Source organism: Molothrus aeneus, chromosome 22 (genome assembly GCF_037042795.1).
Source record: "Molothrus aeneus isolate 106 chromosome 22, BPBGC_Maene_1.0, whole genome shotgun sequence".
In the NCBI taxonomy this organism is placed as follows: Eukaryota; Metazoa; Chordata; class Aves; order Passeriformes; family Icteridae; genus Molothrus; species Molothrus aeneus.
The window spans coordinates 5,164,168-5,187,790 of NC_089667.1; the positions used below are offsets into that span (position 1 = coordinate 5,164,168).

Below are 23,623 nucleotides of genomic sequence, written 5' to 3' on the forward strand. Positions count from 1 at the left end.
CATGTGCTCTGCCCTGGCTTGGCTGTGTGAAGCCATTACTCAACAAGAACATCTATAAAAATCTTCCTCTCCCTCCTGTAGCATTAAATCAAAGTGTAAGAATAGATGATTTATTGACTTGATCTCGGCGTGGCTTTTAGACATAAAACCTCACCAAAATCCTTGTAAATCGCTGACCTGTTTTGTTCTAAAACTTAGCAGGTCACATTTCTGCCTCCTCCTCCGTCATTCTCTTGGCACCACCCCCAGAGCAATGCAGGGAGTCTGTAAATCAGAGACTTTTGCAGAGGTGCTTCCACAGCAATGGCAAGGCAGATAAAACAGCCCAGAATCACAATTCAGACCCAAAGCTAAAGGCCATCCACTCCCCCCTGCAGCTCACAAGGGTGAATTTAGGGTTTGTACCTCTCTCTCCATCCTCCTATCATTCTGTCTGGATGCCACCTCAGACAGCCAAGCTCACTGAGAGATATTTCCTTTTTCCATGCAGCTACAGCCTTCCTCATCTCCATGGCATAGGGAACAAACCAACAGAAAAAACTTGCCCAGGGTCACAGATTGTGCTGGGTAGTGCCAGACACAGCCAGACTCTGCTTCCCCCTTCCAAAGCCATCTCAAAAGAGCCCCCAGCCTAGACTCCACCTTAGAGCTGCCTTTGGCACAGTCCAGGGAGAAAATAAACCCTTCCACCTTCAAAAGTAACTCATTTAATAGCAATAACCTGATGTCTTACACTTTCAGCCTGGAGATAAATAACTGGGGTTGTCTGTGGAGCAGCACTTTCCAAAAGTGAGCATCACCTCCCAGCAGGAACTGCACAGACACACACACACCTACACCTGCTGCAAGGTCAAAACTCCAAAAGAGCTTCCTCAGCCTTGGTTTGGCTCTTTTCTCTGCTCCCACAGAGGTCACAAGGCTGTGATTTTAACTGGGGGGCCTGCTGGCCTCGCAGAAAACACTTGCTGAGGAAAGGGCCGCTGCCAAAACTAAAAAATGCAGCAACTGTGTTAAGCTGGCAACTGCTCTCATGCTGGGACATCAGCCTAATGTGGTGGCTTTTATGGCAATTTGCATAGCATTACCCAAAAGAATTTGCTCCTCAGTTTACAAATGTACTAATAAAGTCCTTGTGTCCCTTCCCCTGGCTGTTTAAAAGACGCTTTCACATGAAGCCATTAACCAGCGGGCCTGTGGTGGAGATCCATCTCCCTTCAAGGAACCCAGGATTTTGGTCTGATCCCTTCAGCCATCCATTTTCCCAGACATTCATTAGAAGCTAATTTACCCTCCATATGCCTCCAATATTTGTCATTTGGTTGTTCCCGCTATCTCTGCCCCAGGCAAAAACACACAGCGTGAGGCACGGCACGGCGGAGCTGCTTGGCTTTCTCCTTGAGTTGTGAAGGAAGGAATCTCAGGTCAGGAGAAGGGGAAAAAAGTGATTCCCAGGCAGAAAACCTGGCAGACATGCAGCTGGGTGTCCATCCTTGCACCTCTGGCCAGGATGTTTCTGTGGCTGTTCCCTTGGGAGTGCAGGGCTTACCTTTGGCTCTGTGGTCCTCCTCTTTGGGGCACTTCCCTCCTTCCCACCACTTGCGCTTCAGGATCTCCAGGCGGTTGTTCTCCTGCAGCTGGAGGATGGCCAGGTCGAACTCATCACGGAACACGGAGCCTGCAACGCCAAGAGGGACGTGGTAGGGCCCCACCTTCCTCCCCATCATCATCCTCGCCGCTCGCGCCACCCCAGTGTGCCCAGCTAGCACAGCTCCTCTCTGGGTGGCTTGGAGGGGCTCTCAGTCCATGCCAGCCATGGAAAGCTGCAGCCACCCCACTGGGAATGTCACCTGCAGAAGGTGACTTTACCTGGCCACCAGGAGCCACACAGGCCTCTGGAGCAGGTCCATGGCAAGGGGAGCTTTGGCTTTTGAATGAGCAGTTCAGTATCCTGCTCCTGCAGACCATGGAGGAGCATTCCACCTCCAATTCCACCTCTTATTCCACCTCCAATTTCACCTTGTTCTAATGCTCCTTCCCTCAAACTGGTCACAGAAATCCTGAGTTGGAAGGAGCCCAAGGATCATGGAAGCCAAAATGTCTATGTTGGAGGAGTTCAGTCCTGTGCTGGGCACAGACCTCTGCTCAGTCCCAGTATCTGCGACCAGAGATCCTTGTCTGCCACCAGAGATCCTTGTCTGGTACAAGAAATCCTTGTCTGCCACCAGAGATCCTGAGGAAGGGCCATGGGAAAGACTCTGCTTCTCCCAGTAACTCTGCACTATTGTCCCAGCCAGCAGCTTTCTGCTCCTCTTATCTGCTACGGTTTCACTGTTTAACAAGACAATGTCAGAACAAATTTAGCCCTGAAGGTAGGGATTTGTACTCACTTTGATCAGGTTGCTGTGACTTTACAAGCTTACGCATGTTCCCTAAACTAGAGTGGCTGTTTGTGTGACGGGGGCCTTATGTAATCCACCTCAACTTTGTGTTGCTAAATGCCAGGGCTTAAAGGTCAGGACAAGGCTTCCAGGCTGTCCAAAAGACCAGCGGATCATCGTTTGGAATAACAACTAAACCCTTATTTAGTGGTGATGTTCTCTTGTGAGCTCATGCATTTGAAAGAAAAAACCTCTGCATTTGTTAAACCTGATGAGAGCCAAGTCTCTGGCCTGCAGTTTCAAGAACCACCAGCTGTTAAGACATTCCTGCTAAAAACTACCAGAATTGCCACAGCATTACTTCTGACATCACTTCTGGGATTAAAACAAGGAGCACAAAACGATGCACAAACACTGGTTGGGGAAGGAAACAGCAAAGAGCAGGTATGCAGAAAACAAGCAGCAATTTTGAGACATGTTTCACATGAATCATTGAAAGAGCCGCGGTCGCGTCTCACATGGCTCTGGACCAGAGCAGGGTCTCACATCTGGCTCTGGACCAGAGCAGGGTCTCACACATCTGGCTCTGGACCAGAGCAAGATCTTGCACATCTGGCTCTGAGCATGGGCAACAGGTAAGAAATAAAAAGGACCCTGTGAGATGCAACGTTGGCTTTTAGAGCCGGCGCAGCCTTTGGAACGCTCCGGTCCTCTGCCGACAGCCGAGAAGGACTAGAATTGTTCTTCACTGCCTACCGACGGGCATGCCAATCCCGTAGCCCTTGGTGTCCAGAAGGCCCCCGACCTGCGTGAGGTTGCAATTGCGCTGCCGATAATACTCGTTCATGGTGGACTCCAGCAGGAAGGCGTAGTTGGAGTTCAGCACGCGCGCGATCCCTTCCTCCGTGCTCTTCACGAAGACGCTGGGCTGCTTGGAGTACATGTAATTCCACATCCGCTGGTACGTCTGGTAGCGGGAGTTCTGTGTGGAGGGAAGAGGCAGCCACGGCTCAGGGAGGAGATTTTGGGGTAAGTTAGATCCTGTCCTAGGTTACAATATTAAGATATATTCTATTGACCACAAACTCCCAAAAACCTCACTTCCTTTTCAAACCAGGGCACCATCGTCAAGAGCTGCTGAAATCAGCAGGGGCATTGTTCTTTCCTTATCTCCTGTTAATGGGCCCATCAATGCCTTTCCCCGTGACTCAGAGATAACTCCCTCCAGGAGCCATTTCTGTTTGATGGACCCACCACATGGCTCTGGACCCACCACATGGCTCACAGAATGATAACAGAGGAGCTAAGTGTTCCCCCCCCCCCCCGGATATAATCTGGGATTTGGGACAGAACTCCCTCCAGGAGCCATTTCTGTTTGATGGACCCACAATATGACTCACAGAATGATAACAGCCCACTGTGAGATGCTCTGCCCAGGGGGAGGAGCTAAGCATCCCCACCTGGATACAATCTGGAGTTTGGGACAGAGCAGGCAGCCTTTCCACTGCATTCCCAGAGCAATGGCTGTCTTTTCCACTGGACCTTCAGAGGAAGACTACACCCTTCTACAGGATCACTGCTCCCACAGAACTACATCTGCCACGCCAGGAGGGCTGCAGCCACCAATCCTACTGGACTGCTACCAACAACCTGACCAACAGGGTGTCAGGTTGTATTCTGACTATGTCAGTGGTTTTTTCTTTTATATTATTGCATGTATTTTCATTTCTTTTCCCTTTTCCTAATAAATTTTATTTCTGACTTGGAGTCTCTCGCTGGTTTTGCTTTCAAACCAGAACAGACCCCTAAAATTAAACCTCCGTAACAGTGCCTGCTGTGGAAAGGCCACAAAGGAGAGAGGAAGCAAATCTGGTTTCAGATTCAGGAAGGATTTTGGTGCCTCATCTTTGTTTATCTCAAAGAGGCCCAAATGTGGTTGTTGGAAAAGCTGGACATGAAATACTCCAATTCCACTGGGATCTGGCAAAACAAACTAAATTCAATTTTAGAAAAAAAAAATCATAATTTTAGTGACCACATATCAAAACCACAAAAAATGCCTGAAGAAAGAGTTCCTGCTTGGTTGATTGAAACCTCTGGGTGCTCACACCATACTGACCTTCCCTCAAACATTGTCCCAACAGTTCTTCAGTGTCAAAGCCAGACTCCAGCACCCTGAGGAAGGCACTGAGAGCTGGGGGCAGCACAAAAGCTCTCTGGAGATTGTTGCTCACAAAATTAATTCAAAAAATAATCCACATTTGGTTCACCCCCCTGTGAGGCAACTTAAAGTGCTTTCTGAAAAGAACTGGGGTTTTTGTCATTGATTTCAATAAACCAAAGCTCAGCCAGCCCCAAATCCTCAGAGCTGGCTGGTGGCTGAACCACCTTGGTCCGATGAAAAGAAAACTGAGAATGATGAATCTCTCTTGCCTGTGCAGAGCAGAGAGTGAAAGCTGCTTGCACAAAGACTGAATATAAACACACCCTGCTCCATACGAGCATTTTCATACTGTCAAGGGTTTGTTTTCTGTGGCTGGTGAGCGATGCTGGAGAGCCTCAGGGAATCTGCTGCTGACCCAGTTCCTGTCCTCATCTGTCCAGCTCTGTCCTCTGGTGCAGCCACTTGGGCAGGAGACAGATGAGCAGGGGGGGTTTGGTTCTGTTCCACTGCATTTTTAGACCTTAAACTGTGTGTCACTGTCAGGGGAAGCACTGCCGGGACAAGCTGCCTCAGGAGGGGACAAACATTCCTTCATGCACCCAGCAATGGAGGGAGGATGGAGGCAGTTATCATCACTACTTTAACCTCCCCATCCTTACCCCAGAGGCAAATGGATCCCAACACAGCTTAAAGCACCACAAATAGGACAAATCCCACTTTTCCTGATTTCCTCCCTGCCAGGCAGTGCACAGACACAGCCAGGGGTTTAAACTTGAAAGCTTTCCTCAAGTGAGATCCTCGTATACAACCACCTCCCTCACTTAGGCCCTGCTCAGCTCATTTTAGATGTAAAATTTGGCTTAAAAGTAGCTCTTTTCCATACCCCTGAAGAGCATAAAGTTGGGCTGAAAAGCTCAGGCTGACTCCAGAGATTTCCCAGCCTTCCAAATTCAGTTCAGACTCAGAGTGGGGGGAAAGAGTGAGAACAAGCTTTCTCTCCTTTTGGAATTTCAACAAGCAATAAATAAATAAATAATCCTCAAGCAGTTCTTTGTGCGTTCAGAGCGCTGCAGAACAGATTCACTCATTTATTTCCCTTCTGAGCAGAGCAGGGAAGATAAAAATTAAATTGGGCTAAATGGCCCACATAACTTTGCATACACTTGACTTATTTCAGTGCCATTGACCTCACACAGGCTCCAGCACTTTGCCTGGGTTGTGCAAATGCTTCTTTGCTTATCCCACCTGAAGGACTCTCAAATAAAAGCTAAAACCATGTGGGGACCTGTGAAAATCTGAATTCCTTGTCGAATTCCCTCTCTGTGTCCTCCACCATGCCTCTCCCACCATTCATCCTGCGCAGGGATCTCTCCAGAGTTCCCCTTTGTGCCAGCACCTGGAGTGACACAGGGGCACAGCAGGCTGAGAGGACACCCCCAGGTGATTGAGGAGTGCCCTGTGCACCCCCTGCCCCCCCAGGCAGCCAAAGAACGGGGTTTACTTGGAAGAAGGTCATGCTGGAGCCGCCGTGGATGGTGCCATACTCAATGGTGGTCTGGTCAGCAAGGTCATCCACGGACTCGATGGGCACATCCATCCTCTGCACGGTCAGGAACGCCGCCAGGTTGGCCGTGTAGGAGGAGATGATGATCAAGGTGAATGCCCACCTAAGGGGAGGGGAGGGAAGGGAAAGTGTGGTTTCCCTCAGGAAATCTGCTCTCCATCCCCACCCTTTGCCTTGCAGAATCCCAGAATCACTGAGGTTGCAAAATCCCTCTGTCACAGACATCTTTCATGAAAAATCCTTTCCTTAGGATTTTTCCTCCTGAGAAGCTGAGAGGCCTCAGGAACAAAATGCAAACAATGGTTATCTGCTGCTGTGGAATGCAACAGGTGCCTCTGGGATTGGTCTCATGTGGTTGTTTCTAATTAATGGCCAATCACAGCCCAGCTGTCTTGGACAGAGACTGAGCCACAAACCTTTGTTATCATTCTTTCCTATTCTATTCTTAGCTGGCCTTCTGAGGAAATCCTTTTTTTCTATTCTTTTAGTATAGTTTTAATATAATATCTATCATAAAATAATAAATCAAGCCTTCTGAAACATGGAGTCAGATCCTCATCTCTTCCCTCATCCTAAGCCCCCTGTGAACACCATCCCATCCGTCCAAAACCATCAGTCCCCATTTGTCACGCAGACAAGTGAGTGCCACACCCACTCCTCCTGGAACACCTCCACCTGGGCAGCCCCTCCCGATGTCCCACAGCCCTTTCCATGAAGAATTCCCTCCTCCACCTCCGTCTGCCCAGAGAAACCTTCCTGGAAGGAAGGGCTGCCCTGCTTACCAGACCCCGCTGACGCAGCGCGTGGACAGAGCCTGGGGGGCGATGGTGGAGCCCTGCTGCATGAACCCCCCCACGGGGAACCACAGCGAGTTCCCCAGCGAGTACTGGTTCACCAGGAGGTTGCATTGACCTTGGGAGCAGGGGTGGGGGCTGTACCACTCGTACGGTGTCAGCCTGAAAGGAGAAGAAAAAGGAGAGCTCGGGGAATGCACTGGGAAATGGGACACTTTAAAAAAAAAAAAACACCAAAGAGAGAAAAGCTGTGAAGCTCCAGCTCTCCTGGAGGCAGAGCTTTCTGAGGAGGAAATGCTTTGCTGTCAGTTGATGCCCAGGGCTCAGAGCTGTGTGAAACGTTTGCTCTAAGGCTCAGGAGCCAGAGGCTTTCTTGTAAAGATTTGCACAAAACTTTGAGAGGCTCTGCTCTGGGCAGCTCTGCGTGCATCCTGCAGATCCACGCCACAGCAGGAACTCCAGATGTGCACGGACTTGATGGGAAGTAGAAATCAAACATCTCTGGCTGTGCTCCCTGCTGGAGCACGAGCACTTATGGGAAGTTCAAAAGCGAAGTGTTTGAGCCCTGACTGCATTAAACCATCAAGGAAAACTCTGTTGGTGCAAAGGGTTGTTCTGAGAAGGTCTGAGGTGGAGCTGGAAGCTGAGTGCTGATGTTTCAAAGCATCCCATCCTTCAGGGACAGGACAGAGATGGGAATGGGAAATGTCTGAGCCTGTCACTGCTGTGATTGCATTTCTCTCTCTCTCTCTCTCTTTTTTGCTGTTTCCAGTTCCCTGGTTGCTGAGAAAGTCTGCTAATTGATGTGCTGCACTCCATACTGCTCCAGCTAAGAAAGCTGAGGCCTGGGAGGGTCATTTTGGGGCTATTGCCAAAACAGCTGCAGGGCTGTGCCAGCTCACATTCATATTTAGCCAATATCAGGGAGTTCTTTTCATCCCTGCATCTCCTCTCTCACTGTGTGCCAGGGAGCATGAGGAGGAGGTTATTTCCTGCAGACCTTCCATGGTGGATCAAGCTCTGGCAGCAAACCCCAGTGCTCTGGAGAGTCTGCAGCTCACAGGGTCAAGAGCTCCTTCCTGCTGAGCAAGGCAGGGAGCAGCAGCCAAAACTCCCTCTCCATGGAGGAGCTGGCTAAAGGCACCTTTTTGGAGCATCATATTTAAAACATGAGGAAGGGGCTAAAGAGGCACCAGCTGTGCATAATTCAATGGTTTCTCCAGACCTGCATTTCTGAGGCTGTAACAGCCCTTGAAGCCATTAAAGCCCTGTCAGGGTGGCAGCTTCAGCCACGCTGAGGGAGCCAGTGACAGCACAGGCCCAATTTGTGCAACGAGAACTGGGCACTGAGGGGTCCCTGTGTGATGGGAATTGGGCACTGAGGGGTCCCTGTGTGATGGGAATTGGGCACTGAGGGGTCCCTGTGTGATGGGAACTGGGCACTGAGGGGTCCCTGTGTGATGGGAACTGGGCACTGAGGGGTCCCTGTGTGATGGGAACTGGGCACTGAGGGGTCCCTGTGTGATGGGAACTGGGCACTGAGGGGTCCCTGTGTGATGAGAACTGGGCACTGAGGGGTCCCCAAAGATCCAGGGAGCCCTGAGCAGTCCCTGGCACACAGTGCCAGGACACAGCTCCACTGTGCCTGTGACAGCCCCTCCACAGGGCTGTGGGCAGGGCAGGGAGAGCAGCACTGGGGACCCCAGGGCTCCATGGAGGCCGTGCTGAGGTGAGCACTCAGAGAGGTGTTTTGAGACTGCTTGAAATTGGAATTGGTCACAGAGGAATGGAGCTGAGAGCTGCTGGGCCAGGCTCTGCACTCAGCTGCTCAAAGGTACCCATGAACTTCCCTGTCCTCCACAAACTGGGGAGCCAGACAGCACTGGTGGAATTCGTGTTGACATCTCAGAATGGATTTGCAGGTTCCTAACATCCTCCACCCTCCCTGCTTAGGACAAAGGGGTAAAAAATCATCTGAGAGGGAGCATTTAAAGGTACCCATGAACTTCCCTGTCTCCACAAACTGGGGAGCCAGACATCACTGATAGAATTCATGGTGGAATTCATGTTCACACCTCAGAATGGATTTGTAGGTTCCTGACAGCCTCCAAAGCCTCCAGACCTCGGGACAAAGGGGTAAAAAAACACCTGAGGAAGCATTTAAAGGTACCCATGAATTTGCTCAAAGGTACCCATGAACTCCCCTGTCCTCCACAAACTGGGGAGCCAGACATCACTGATGGAATTCATGGTGGAATTCCTGTTGACATCTCAGAATGGATTTGCAGGTTCCTGACAGCCTCCAAACCTCGGGACAAAGGGGTAAAAACTCACCTGAGGGAGTGTTTAAACAGCACCAAAACCTTCTCCAAAATGTTCTCCCACCACCTCTGGGCACCACTGTGACCAAACACACCCTGCCCCAGGGCACGGTGGCCATCCCAGCGCAGGGACATGGGGACAAACCTCAGTGCCCAGCTGGAACAGGGCAGGGACATGGGGACAAACCTCAGTCCCAGCTGGAACAGGGCAGGGACATGGGGACAAACCTCAGTCCCAGCTGGCACAGGGCAGGGACACGGGGACAAACCTCAGTGCCCAGCTGGAACAGGGCAGGGACACGGGGACAAACCTCAGTCCCAGCTGGCACAGGGCTGGGACACGGGGACAAACCTCAGTCCCAGCTGGCACAGGGCAGGGACGCTTGGTGCCAGCCCACCCCGGGGAGCTGGGGACAGAGGATGTCCCCCTGTCCCTCTGGGGTCTGCAGGGACACTAGGTGGCACCGCGAGGAAGGGAAAGGCACCGCGACATTACCGAGCCACCAGGAAGAGGACACAGCTGACAGCCAGGTAGGCGAGCAGCATGAAGAGCCAGACGCCCGGAGAAAAAGGGTCCAGGAAGGAGAAATAACCGGGTCTGCGGCCCTGGAGGGGGAAAAAGCAAAGGAGGAGTTGGAGCTGGGAGGGTTTGGAGAGGTGGGAATAGTTCTGGAAGGGCAAGAGGGAAATCAGCGGCACTGGGGGTAGGGAGGGACATGGATAAATGGGGGAAAGGGGATAAGTGGGGGAAATGGGAATAAAATGGGAGAAATGGGAATAAAAAGGGGAATTGGAATAAATGGGAGAAGGGGGTAAATAGGAGACCGGGAAATAAATGGGAGAAGGGGGAGAAATGGGAATAAATGGGAGAAGGGGAATAAATGGGAGAAAGAGGGAAAATGGGGCAAAGAGGAAAAATGGGAGAAGGGAAATAAATGGGAGAAAAGGGAATAAAAAAGGAAAAGGGGGATAAATGGGAGAAAGGGAAATAAATGGGAGAAGGAGGAGAAATGGGAGAAATGGGAGAAATGGGGCAAAGGGGATCAATGGGAGAAGGGGGGAATAAACAGGATAAAGGGGAATAAAAAGGGGAAGGGGGATAAATGGAGAAGGGGATAAGTGGGAGAAAGGGGGGTGAATGGAAGAAAGGGGATAAATGGGGCAAAAAGGATAAATGGGAGAAAGTGGACTAAAAAGGGGAAGAGGGATAAACGGGGGGGCGGGTAAATGGGAGAAAGAAGGGGAAAAAGGAGAAGGGGAGTAAAGGAAAAAAAAGGAGAAGGGGAATAAATGGGAGAAAGGGGGATAAACAGGAGAAAGGAAATAAACAGAGAAGGGGGATAAACCAGGCTTTGGAACAGCCTTGCAGGGCAAACAAGTGACAGCAACCCCACAAATGACCGAGTCCTGCAGCATCTCCCCACTGCATTCATCCCCTAAATCTGTTTTTCTCCCCATTTTGAGAGAAAAAATGAGGCAATCACAGCGTCCTGTGCCTCCCTGGCAGGGTTTGATGCACCCCCAGCCCTGAGGGGGGTCCCCCCATCCTTGTCCACCCCACACTTAACTGGGCAGAAAGGGATTCACCTGAGCTCACAAGGTGGGAAATATATTTGTGAAGCAAAAGGAAAAAAGAAAATAAAATTCAAAACTTCTCTCTCTGGCCTTGCGAAGTTTCTTCTTTTACAAAAACCCCAATAAAATTATTGCTTTTATCTCAGCGAACAGGATATTTTTATCTCCAGGATGCGTCAGAATTTCCTGGTTTTTTCCTCAGCAAACCACCTTTCCTTGGAAAAAAAAAAAAAAATAAGCCTTCACTGCTAGAAAAAGCAGGTTGATCTTCATTTTAAACTTTCACAAGGATGCTGCCACCACCAGAAAATTGTCAAACGTCACCAAATTGGTGCAAAAGAGGGAGAATAATTTTTTTGGAGAAGTTTCTCAAGAAGCCAAACACCTCCCATTTGAGGTGGATTTCTCCTGTCAGCACCAGCTCTGTGGATGCAGCTCCTCTGATGGGAAAGAGCAGCTCAAGCACGCCCAAGGGACACAATCCCACAGCTCACAGAAACTTGAATTTTCTGTCCCAAACCACAAATTCAGTCCTGGCATCCCTAAAACAGCTCCACAGCTTCCCCAAGCACCAGTAACTGGGAAGCTGCCCACGAGGAAGAGCTTTGCAAAGGTTTTTTTTTATTTTTTTTTTCCCTTTCCCAGACTTAGACCGGCATTTTAAATTCCGCTTCCATCCAAACCTCGCTGTTTTACTACTAAATGTTATGCAAAACCTGATTTTCACAAGGTCTCGGCAGTTCTCCTGGAGATTTGAGCTGTTGCTAGAAAAGGCAACAGTTGTTGCACAAAAATCTTCCTCTGCTAAAAATACCCAGGAGCCTGTGAAATCCTCAGCTCCAGTCGCCATCTGGGAACCTGTAACGTGTCAGGAACCTTCCCCAGCAAACCCTGCCTGCAGGAAAAACCCGGCAAAACACAGCAGCCTGTCCCTGCATCCTCCAGGACGAGATTTCGGGATCTGCACTGTCCCTGCCCGTGGTGGGGGGGTTGGAACTGAGAGGTTTGTGAGGTCCCTTCCAAGCCAAACCATTCTGGGATGAGCATTTTTAGAGAATCTGGCTTGGTCAGGCTTTGGGCAAATGGATGAGTTGAGGAGCAGTGGTTCAGCATCCATTCTCAGATTAACTAAAAGTCAGTTCCCAAGGAAAAGTTCAGGTTCTCAGATTAACTTTACATCAATTCCCAAGGAAAAATTCAGGTCCTCAGATTAACTTTACATCAATTCCCAAGCAAAAATTCAGGTCCTCAGATTAACTTTAAGTCAATTCCCAAGGAAAGGTTCAGGTGCTCAGATTAACTTTAAGCAATTCCCAAGGAAAAATTTAGGTCCTCAGATTAAGTCGATTCCCAAGGAAAGGTTCAGGTGTTCAGATTAACTTTCAGTCAATTCAGGTCCTCAGATTAATTTCCAGTCAACTCCCAAGGAAAAGTCCAGGCTCTGCTGGGTTTAATTCCAGAGTTTCTCTTCAAGGCAATGTCTCTCTTCTGTTCCAGGTCATCTCCTACCACAGGTGAGGTACAAACAGTGGAAGACACCACATTCTCTGTGTCCTTTCCCAGAAGACACCACATTCTCTGTGTCCTTTCCCAATTTTTTGGTCCGTTGCTGCCGTGTTCTGGTTTTCAGAGCCACAGGAACTGCAGGAATCTGCATCCCAACAGGTGAGGATCCTCTGGATGGGATCAGTGGGAAGGGCACAGGGAACAGCCCGTGGCACCTGTAGGGCTGGGAGGTGCCCTGGCCTCCCTGGATCAGGGAGAGGAGCTCCAGCAGGGCGAGCAAAGGCTTCTCCTGGAAATGGGATGCAGATTCCTGCAGTTCCTGTGGCTCTGAAAACCAGAACACGGCAGCAACGGACCAAGAAATTGGGAAAGGACACAGAGAATGTGGTGTCTTCTGGGAAAGGACACAGAGAATGTGGTGTCTTCCATTGTTTGTACCTCACCTGTGGTAGGAGATGACCTGGAACAGAAGAGAGACATTGCCTTGAAGAGAAACTCTGGAATTAAACCCAGGAGAGCCTGGACTTTTCCTTGGGAGTTGACTGAAAATTCATTTGAGGACATGAATTGACTGAAAGTTAATCTGAGGACCTGCCCACCTGCCAAAGGGTGGCACTGCCAGAGCTCTCCCCTTTGCTTATCCAAACTTGTCTTAAACTCCCATAAATCCTCTTCTATTTGCATCCTCCATTGTTTTACCTTCTCCCTGAAGCTCAGGACAGGCCAGATCTCCCCCAAATTCCAGGTGTCCCAGCAGGCAAGCTCCTTTTGCAGCCCCAATCTGCATTTGTGATGTGAGGGGCAGAGCCTTGGCTTCAGCCAAAAGGATGAAACCCTCCAGGCTGCCTGTCCCAGCCCCCTCCCCAGCCAGGAGGATGGTGAGGGTGCAGCACTGGGCACGAACAGAAACAAATTCTGTCTCTGTGCTGGGGGGCTCCTGCCAAGAGCAAACGAGTCATTAAAATCTAGTTAAAATTCTGCTTCCCCTGGTATGTGCAGAATGTGGGATCGATGCTTTAACTGATCACAAAGGGGAAAAAAAAACCAAACAAAAAACAACAAAAAAAAAAAAGGGGTTGACTCTTCCTGTTCCTGGAAGTCAAATGGAATCGTCCCTTCCCCACCATGGCTGGGATTTGCATCCTCCATTGTTTTACCTTCTCCCTGAAGCTCAGGAGAGCCCAGTTGCCCCCACATTCCAGGCGTTCCCTCTGGCTCTCCTGGGTGCCCCTCAAACTTTTGCTTCCCCTCTTCCTCGGCAGCACAACCAGCTCAGTAACTGCCAGAGCTCTCCCCTTTGCTTAGCCAAACTTGTCTTAAACTCCTATAAATCCTCTTTTATTTTCATCCTCCATTGTTTTACCTTCTCCCTGAAGCTCAGGAGAGGTCAAATCTCCCCCAGATTCCAGGCGTTCCCTCTGGCTCTCCTGGGTGCCCCTCAAACTTTGCTTCCCCTCTTCCTCAGCAGCTCAGGTAACTCTTTATTCCTCCTCAAGGATGGATTGAGGCCCTGGGGATTCAGCAAGGTGTGAAGGGCACAAGCTGCAGCTCCTGGAGCTCATCACTCCAGGCAGGGCAGGGAATGACCCTCCCTGGCACCCCAGAGCTGGCAGGGAGCTCCCAGCCCCTGGCAGAGCCTGCCCCTGTGAGATGCTCCCATGACAAAATTCCTTTCTGCAATTGAAGCCTTGATGTCTTCTTTATATTTCTGGGGCAGTTTGTCAATAAATTACTCTCATTAAGGAAATTGCGTTGGAAGCTTTAAATCTCCAGCTTGGCAGTGAATCTCTCCTGTGACTTTACAGTTGTAGTAGTTCTGGTTCTTTTCAGCTCCAGTCATTTCCAGGCTGCTGGGACATATTCTCTTCATTCACAGTTGTGGGTAAGAATAAAGATATTCTGTTCCCACGGAGGGCACAAACTCTCTCTTATCTGTCTGTTTTGAAGATGGGAATGACAATATCTGGAGTCTGTCAGATATTTTTAGGCAGTCCCAATAGAGCTTTGTTAATTGGAAGAGCTATTTTTCCTGGAATAGATATGTTCAAAATGTCCAATAATTGATGAAGGCCTCCTGAAAATCCTCAGATGGATGTGGGAGAGATTAATTTACCCTCCTCCTAAGTTGTTCTTGGAAATCTTCATTTTTTTCAGCCAGTGAGCAGCAGTTTGCTGGGAAGATATTGGTGGCTGGAGAGCTTGGACCAGGGGGACATTTGGGAAGGAGAGGACAGCCCTGGGTTTGTTGTTTTCAGCACTCCCTGCCCTGCACATGCAGAGTCTGGAGGAACCCCAGCCAGCCCCATTAATGCCATTTCTCACAAGGGTTTTCCCTAAAAAAGGAGGGCAGAGAACTTTCCCCTGCCTCTGGAAGTCAGAGGGAAGCAAAAAAACCCAGCCTGGGGAGGCAGAAATGTCCATGTGTGCTTGGTCCAGCTGCAGGGCACACCCCAGGCATCCACACCTGCCCCAGGGCACACCCCAGGCATCCACACTTGCTCCAGAGGCACATCCCAGGATACCCACAGCTACTCTAAGGGCACATCCCAGGATACCCACACCCCCTCCATCCCAGGATATCTACAGCTCCTCCATCCCAGGATATCCCAGGATACCCACACCTGCTCAATCCCAGGATATCCACACCTGCCCCAGGGCACATCCCAGGATATCCACAGCTGCCCCAGGGCACACCCCAGGCATCCACACCTGCCCCAGGGCACATCCCAGGATACCCACAGCTACTCTAAGGGCACATCCCAGGATACCCACAGCTGCTCCATACCAGGATATCCACACCTTCTCCATCCCAGGATATCCACACCTGCCCCAGAGCACATCCCAGGATTTCCACACCTTCTCCATCCCAGGATATCCACAGCTGTTCCATCCCAGGATATCCCAGGATACCCACAGCTTCTCCATCCCAGGATATCCACACCTGCCCCAGGGCACATCCCAGGATATCCACACCCCCTCCATCCCAGGATATCCACATCTGCTCCATCCCAGGATTTCCACATCTGCTCCATCCCAGGATATCCACACCTTCTCCATCCCAGGATATCCACAGCTGTTCCATCCCAGGATTTCCACAGCTCCTCCATCCCAGGATATCCACACCTGCTCCAGAGGCACATCCCAGGATATCCACATCTCCTCCATCCCAGGATTTCCACACCTGCTCCATCCCAGGATTTCCACACCTCCTCCATCCCAGGATTGAGCTTTTCCATCCCAGGATTTCCACACCTGCTCCATCCCAGGATTTCCACACCTCCTCCATCCCAGGATTTCCACACCTGCTCCATCCCAGGATTTCCACACCTGCTCCAGGGGCACATCCACATCCCTCCTTTCCCTCTGGGGTCAGGAAAAGCTCTGCACAGGCTGCTCTGAGTCTCATTTGGAGCCACCACCTGGTTCACAAATGCACTCCTGGGGGCAGCAGTGCCCCCACCCTGCTCTGGTGGGGAGGGATCCGTGCTGGCAGCGCTGTCAGGAGGGGGCTCAGCTCCTCTCAGCCCCTCTCAAGCCTCCTCTGGCTGGAATGAAGGAGTTTTTCCATCCATCCATCCATCCATGAAGGAGTTTTTCCATCCATCCTCCCCATCTTGCGTCCTTTACAGCAATCAGGTCAAAACACTTTAAGCCTCAGCTCACTTGGCCTAAACTCAGCTGTAGCTGTGCACTCTCCCAACCTCCATTTCCTCATTTTGAAGGCAAAGACTTTCAGGGCCGAGCAGCCAGAATCATCTTTAGTCCCTCATTCCCTGCCACAGAGGCAGGATGTGAGCAAAAATGGGTAAATTCTGACTTATCCCTCCTTGCAGAAATGACCCTGGGCAGGTGATTCCAGCCCCCTGCCAAACCCAGGGACTGCTCAGGGCTCCCCATCCACCCCCTGCCACCCCCACATATCCCCCTGGCAGGGCAGAACGGGCACCTGATAAAACCAACCAAGCCTTTTGTCTCTCAGGAAGCCTGTTAGAGCTCCTGTGTCAGAAATCCAGCCTTGATTGTATCACAAGCAGTGAAATTGAGAAAAATGACAGCCCTGGTTAAAGCTGCCATATTTGGTTATGTGTGATAAGAGGCACAGGCTCTGTGGTGGCTGGGTTGGCGGCGTGGGGAGGAGAAAGGGCTGAGAAATCACTTGCCACTGGAGCTACATGGAAATGAAAATAAAATGTCATCACATTTGAAGGAGCCCAGGGTGTGCAGAGAGCTCCTCAGCGAGGAAGAGGCTCGTTTGTGGTTATTTATTAGGCTCCATCTCATCCAAGCAGTGATTAACACACGTCAGCTGCAATTTTTGACATTGCAGAGGTGGATTTTGGGGTGGGGACAAGAAGGCTGTGGGGCTGCTCTGCAAACCACATCCTTAAAGGAAAACCAGAAGTGTTTTCCCCATTTTTCCCTTCCCTTTCCCCATTTCTCCTTCCCTTTCCCCATTTTTCCCTCCCTTTCCCCATTTCTCCTTCCCTTTCATCATTTTTCCCTTCCCTTTCCCCATTTTTCCCTCCCTTACCCCATTTTTCCCTTCTTTCCCCCATTTTTCCCTTCTTTCCCCCATTTTTCCTTCCCTTTCCCCATTTTTCCCTCCCTTTCCCCATTTTTCCCTCCCTTTCCCCATTTCTCCTTCCCTTTCCCCATTTCTCCTTCCCTTTCCCCATTTTTCCCTCCCTTTCCCCATTTTTCCCTCCCTTTCTCCATTTTACCTCACTTTCCTCATTTTCCCCTCCCTTTCTCTACTTTCCCTTCCCAGAAGGGTCCGGTTTAGCAAACATTTCCCAGCTGGAGAGGTTAAATTGCCACACAGCTCTCAGGCACCCTCCTCAAGCCGAGCAGGACGAGGTGCCAAGGCTTGGGGAGGGAAGGGGAGGGCACGACTGGAGGGCTGCCCCCATCCCTCCTCATGTCCCCAGAGGGGTGATCCCAACCTGGGAGATGCCCTTGCAGCCCTGCCTGGGTCCCTGGGCAGCTCAGATCCCATGCAGGTCCTTTGTGGGGCTGCTGAAGCCCTGCTGGGAGCAGGGGGAGGATTCCCAAAGCCCTCTGGGGTCTGGGGTTCCCAATCCTGCTCTGTCTGGGGAGGAGCAGGGCTGGGGGGCAGCAGATGCTCCCTGCCCTGAGGAACCTCCAGCCTAAAAGAGGAGCCAGGAACCCTGCAGAGCTCCCCGAGGCTGCAGCAAATGGACAGACCCTGAGCAAAGGCTGCCCCAGCCCTCCTGCCTTTCCACTGGAGATTCTGGACATGCCCAGAATGGGTTGGGTTGGAAGGGATCATAAAGATCATCTCATTCCAACCCTTTTTGATGGGCAGGGGTAATTTTCACGATCCCAGGTTGCTCAGAGCTCCATCCAACCTGGCCTTGGATGCTTCCAGGGCTGGAGCAGCCACAGCTTCTCTGGGAAATCCATTCCAGGGCCTCCCCATCCTCACAGGGAAGAATTCCTTCCTAATAAAACAGAGTATTTAATCAGAAAATCTGATTTGAATCCTGGGAGACATTGGCAGGAAAAGGTCCTGGCTGCACAAGGCTGATGTGGAAATCCAACCATGGTGGGGAAGGAATAATTCCATTTGACTTCGAGGAGCAGGAAGAGTCAAACCCTTTTTTTTGTTTTTTTTTTCCCCTTTGTGATCAGTTAAAGCATCGATCCCACATTCTGCACATACCAGGGGAAGCAGAATTTTAACTAGATTTTAATGACTCGTTTGCTCTTGGCAGGAGCCCCCCAGCACAGAGACAGAATTTGTTTCTGTTCGTGCCCAGCGCTGCACCCTCACCATCCTCCTGGCTGGGGAGGGGGCTGGGACAGGCAGCCTGGAGGGTTTCATCCTTTTGGCTGAAGCCAAGGCTCTGCCCCTCACATCACAAATGCAGATTGGGGCTGCAAAAGGAGCTTGCCTGCTGGGACACCTGGAATTTGGGGGAGATCTGGCCTGTCCTGAGCTTCAGGGAGAAGGTAAAACAATGGAGGATGCAAATAAAAGAGGATTTATGGGAGTTTAAGACAATTTAACACACAGCACCACGTCCATGCTTGCACACATGAAGCCCTTGGGGATATTCCCAGCTGTTTCGAAACAGAAAAATAAATTTTCCTCACTCCTGGAAGTGTCCAAGGCCAGGCCGGACAGGCTTGGAGCACCCTGGGATACGGAAGGGGTCCCTGCCATGGCAGGGGGTGGCATGGGATGAACTCTGAACAAACCATGCCAGGATCCTGTGATGCTACAACTGTGCTGAGAGCACCCCCTGAGACTGAGGAGCTTTCCTGGGGCTGCAGGGGCTGCTGCTCTTCAGGGTGAGCAAAGGAGGAGGCTGAGAGCAGAGGGGAGAGCCCAGGGCTGTGAGCTCAGCCTGCCCCAGCAGGGACATTGCCCCTGGGCTTCGCAGAGCAGAGGCTGTTCTGCCTCCAGAGCATTTCCAGGAGGTGACAGCAAAGAAAGCAACCCAGGATTCCCTCCTGAAGTGATTCTGACTTGGAAGAAGGCGGCAAGAGAGCAAAGCTGAGATCAGGAATGGCCCCAACGCCAGCAAGGAGCACCCACAGATATCCCAGCTCAGCCTCCCACCCAGTTCTACCACTAAATCCAGCTGGAAGGTGACTCCAAGCCAAGTTTCTGCAATTTCAGCCACACTTCTGCACCTCTCCAGCCAAGCCTGCCCTCAGCACACCTCACCCAGTGGCCTTAAAGCCACTTAAAGCCACTCCAAAACCATCCTGCAGCCCCCACCATGCCAAAAAACCCCATCATGTGCCCAGGGAGGAGTGGGGAGAGAAGCCAGAGGGCTGAGGGTTGAAAAGGAATGGAATTCACCAATCCTGACACGCAGCAGAGAGACAGAGGAAATAAAGGTCGAGCACATTTGCGTTTCAATAAGAAACCAAAATATTTTTTTATGAGTCGTTCATTATCCTCCCCTAAACCGGGCAGCTTTGCATGCAAATAATGGAGGGACATAAATGGCTCTGAAATCAGGCTCTTACCATGTGAACCCTGTAGAGAATGCTGATGCCCAGAGTCATGAAGGGCTTGGAGAAATCGATCACCTTCTCCCGCTCCGCCGTGATCGTCAGCCCCGCCACGGCCAGGTCGGCTTTCTGGGGAGGAGGGACAGGGAGAGGCTCAGAATGCTGGGAGAGCAGCAAAGCTGGGCCCACACGGGGCCCCCGGTCCTGCAGGGGGGTGTCCCCACCTTTCTGGGACAGCAGGAGCTCCCCACTGGGTCCCCCTGCCCGGCTGGGATTCACACAGCCCTGCCCAAACGCACCCCAAAGTTTAGCCCACCCTGTGCTCTAGAGCATTATCCCCATTTTCCCTTTCTTTCCCCATTCTCCCCTCCCTTTCCCCGTTTTTCTCTCCCTTTCCCCATTTTCCCCTCCCTTTCCCTATTTTTCCATCCCTTTCTCCATTTTTTCCCTCCCTTTCCCCATTTTTCCCTCCCTTTCCCCACTTTACCTTTCCTATCTCCATTTTCCCCTTCTTTTCCCCATTTTCCCATCCCTTTCTTAATTTTTCCTTCCCTTTCTCCATTTTCCCATCCCTCTCTCCATTTTTCCTTCTCTTTCCCCATTTTTCCCTCCTTTTCCTCATTTTCCTTCCCTTTCTCCATCTTCCCTCCCTTCCTCCATTTCTCTTTCATTTCCTCCATTTTTCCCTCTCTTTCCCCATTTTTCCCTCCTTTTCCTTCCCTTTCTCCATTTCTCCTTCTTTTCCCCATTTTTCCCTCCCTTTCCCCATTTTTCCCCTCTCTTTCATGCTGGAGCAGCTCCTTCCCCCAAGTGCTCACAGCCCTATTGCCATTTTTATTCATTTAATGCATTAAAACCTGGAGCCACAAACCAATAAATATGATATTAATCCATAGAAAAACCAATAAATATTATATTAATCCATAGAAAACCAATAAATATGATATTAATCCATAGAAAATACAACTCCCCCCCTTCCCTGCTGAACACAGCTGTCCCTTCTGGTACAAGCAGGAAGGGGACAGAGCAGTATCCTCACCCCTGAGCCATGGAGTTCACAAACCTGCCAAACCCAGACCTCCAGAACTGCAGATCAGTCTCCAAATTAAAAAAAAAAAAAAAAGATAAAATAAATTCAGAGGACTGGCATTAAAGTTTGCAGATTGACCTGCAAAGCAAATGAGATTAAGGGGGAGAAAAAAATAAAAATAACTTCTTCTCATGTTAATACCCTTGTAATATAGATAAGGGATTTGAATTTTAAATATTATTTTTATTACTTTAGCTCTTTTAATGTCTGTAATTGCTTTCTGTAAAAATGAAACCTCCACTCCCTTATCCATTTGTTTCTCTGCTTTGCAGGAAGATGATTATGCATGTGGAAAAAGAGATGATGGGGGAGAAATAAAAAGCTCTTTGCACTTTTTGTCCCCAAATTTGACAAGGTCTGTGCAGATGCCAAGGCACCACCAGGCCTGATGGAGGTGCTGGGAAAGGCTGCAAGAGGGGAGGGCAGGAGAGGGAAAAGAAAGGGAACCAGGAGAGGGAAAAGAGAAAGGGAACAAGGAGAGGGAAAAGAAAGGGAACAAGGAAAGTGAAAAGAGAAAGGGAACCAGGAGAGGGAAAAGAAAGGAATCAGGAAAGAGAAAGAAAGAGAACCAAGAGAGGGAAAGAAAGGGAATCAGAAGAGGGAAAAGAAGGGGAAGCAGGAGAGGGAAAGAAAGAGAACCAGGAGAGGGGAAAGAAGGGGAAGCAGAAGAGGGAAAGAAAGAGAGGGAAAGAAAGAGAACCAGGAGAGGGGAAAGAAGGGGAAGCAGGAGAGGGAAAAGAAAGGGGAGGTGACTCATGAGCCCAGGAAGGGGTCACAGAGAAGGTGACACCTCCCAGGCCATGCAGAGCTGCTTGGCCATGCTCAGTGGAGGATTTTGGAATTGTTTCCAAGCAGCTCTTACAGATTCCTGAGAGGTTCAGGCTGCACTGAATTAGGAGCTGAGGAGAATTTCTGCACAGGCAGACATTTACCCAGAGGCTTTTTAAAAGGCACCAATAATCCCAGCGTGGTGTGTGAACAGTTGAGCCCTGTGTAAACACCAGCAGATCACTAAAGCAGGATCAGTTCATCTCTGGAACGTGGCACGTGGAGAATTTTATCTATGAGGAAAGCCCAAAGCCTCCTAAACCCCTCTTGTCTCCACTTAAAAGGTTTGTAGGTGCCATTGTCACATTTCCTAAACCACTTATAAGGTTTGTAGGGGCCATTTGTGCCACTTTCTAAACCCCTCTTGTCTCTACTTAAAAGGTTTCTGGGTGCCATTGTCACATTTCCTAAACCACTTAAAGGGTTTGTAGGTGCCATTATCCCATTTCCTAAACCCCTTCTGTCTCTATTTAAATGGTTGTAGGTGCCATTGGCCCTCCCAGCGAAGCCCCTGCTGAAGGTGCAGCTCAGTCTGACATGGAATTCTCCTCCCGGTTCTCCAAATTAAACCCAGTCCACCAGCAAAGCCACTGACTGAAGCTGAAGGTAAAAATGCCATGGCAAAAGGGGTTCATGCCAAAGCTGGCAGGAAATGTTCATTCCTGTCCAAGGGTAAATATAAAGGTGCTGTTGAAGGAGCAGCAACATCCCCAGGTTGGGATCCTGATCATTCTCTGGGGAGAAACAACACCTTGGTGATGCTGAATCCTCAGCAGCATCCTGAACTGCTCTTCCCTCAAAATCAGTGCAAATCCATCTCCTCCCTCTGTCCATAGAGCAGGGACACAGCTCAGCCTTCCCCAGCTCTCAGACTGTGCCCAGCTCCCTTCCCTCACCTCCAGGGCGTTCTGCCATTCCATCAGAGTTATTTCCCTCTGCTCACTCCCTGCTAACTTTCCAGAGGAGCAGAACTTTCTGCAGCAGAGCTCCAGCTCCTCATCATTTCCCTCTCTCTTCTCTCTGCAGGCTCAGTCATGCAAGTTAAGAGCTGATCTCTGATAGCAGGAAACTTTGATCTGCATGGAATGGCATGCAAAGAATTCTCTGCCTGAATTTCATCCATTTTGTGCTTTCAGCTCTGCTTCCTGACAAAACTTCTTGTGATTCACTGAGCTCGGTGGAGCTACAGAGGAGCTCTGCAAACCTGAGTTCCCTCCAGCCTCCCCACCTGAGCACAGGCCGGTGTTGGGGGTTTATGGGCCCTGGGGAGGAGAAATGGATTTTTCTTTGTGCCCCTGCACTCTGTCCAGGTCTGGGCTCTGGGGAGATGTCAGGACCCAGCACACCCCTCTGTCTGTCCTGAGCAGCCCAGACCCTGCCAGGGGGCTCAGAGACCCTGGCACAGAGCCCAAAATGCCCCTGTGGGTTTGATTATGACCCATGGAGCAAATTACCAACCTTATATGAAGATCAGCAAGCCACAACAGTTTAGGTAGAATAATAGTGAAGTTATCATGGGGTGGAAAAGTAGATTTTGGGGTTTTTGGAATGGGGGTTCAGGGGGGCAAGATGGAGGAATCTGGGTGTGTCCAGCCTTTCTCCTTCTTCTGCTTGGCCTCCATCTTCTGCTGTGATGGTGGCACTTTGGGATTGGTTTAGAGCAGAAGCTCACTGTCTAACACAGGTGATGGGTATTGGGAAGGAATTGTAAACATTGTACAGGTAGTTTTTAGTATAAAGACATAACCCTGCCCTGGGGGCAGGCAGAGTGCCTGGAACTGTCCTGCTGGATGGACCTGGCAGGGCAGGAGAAAAGTTTTTATAGATAAGAAACAATAAACAAACTTGAGACTGAGACATGAAGAGCCCTGAGTCCTTCTTCAAGCACCAGACTGGGAAAAGAGACTTTGGAACTTTTCTCAGGGTCACTGTGAGCAGCGAGAGATCCCGACAAGGGGAGGAAAAAACAGGAGGCAAAGGATGGGTGTGGGGGAAGAGGGGTTGGTTTTCATCCTGCCAGCACACTTGCAGCTATAAATGTTGGCATGAAATAGGCTTAGAAAAAGACCCAGAGCTTTTTGGGAGTGGAGACAGCCACTTCTCTGGAGAACACACCGCCCAAGCAAGGCCAGAGCCTCGCTGGGTGAGAGGAAACCCAGGTGGGCCGGCGTGCCAGACAAAAGCTGCCACAGCACCGCCCTACCTGGCATTCCCGTGGGCTCTGCCTGCATCAGGGCTCTGCAAAGGACACCAAACACGGGGGCTGAGCCGGGCTCCTGAGGAGGAACAACAATGAAGCATCCTTCAGGAGCAAATTGCAGGGACTGCCAGTCCAGAGGCGGCAGCCGCCCCCTCGCCGCGGCTCTGCCAGGGCTCAGCTCGGAGCTGACGGTGATGAACGGGCCCTGACGTCAGC

The 23,623-nt window shown here is 50.5% G+C and overlaps 1 protein-coding gene across 1 annotated transcript in view; it reads right to left on the bottom strand.

Annotated features, from left to right (window-relative positions):
- Positions 1-23,623, bottom strand: part of GRIK4 (glutamate ionotropic receptor kainate type subunit 4) — a 212,832-nt gene that overhangs the window by 3,646 nt on the left and 185,563 nt on the right. The window contains exons 13-18 of the mRNA XM_066564315.1: positions 19,305-19,418; positions 9,718-9,827; positions 6,889-7,062; positions 6,044-6,209; positions 3,135-3,360; positions 1,547-1,675 (exon numbers count right to left, since the gene is read on the bottom strand). Coding sequence (XP_066420412.1) covers positions 1,547-1,675; positions 3,135-3,360; positions 6,044-6,209; positions 6,889-7,062; positions 9,718-9,827; positions 19,305-19,418 — 919 coding nt within the window. The remainder of the gene's footprint in view (positions 1-1,546; positions 1,676-3,134; positions 3,361-6,043; positions 6,210-6,888; positions 7,063-9,717; positions 9,828-19,304; positions 19,419-23,623) is intronic.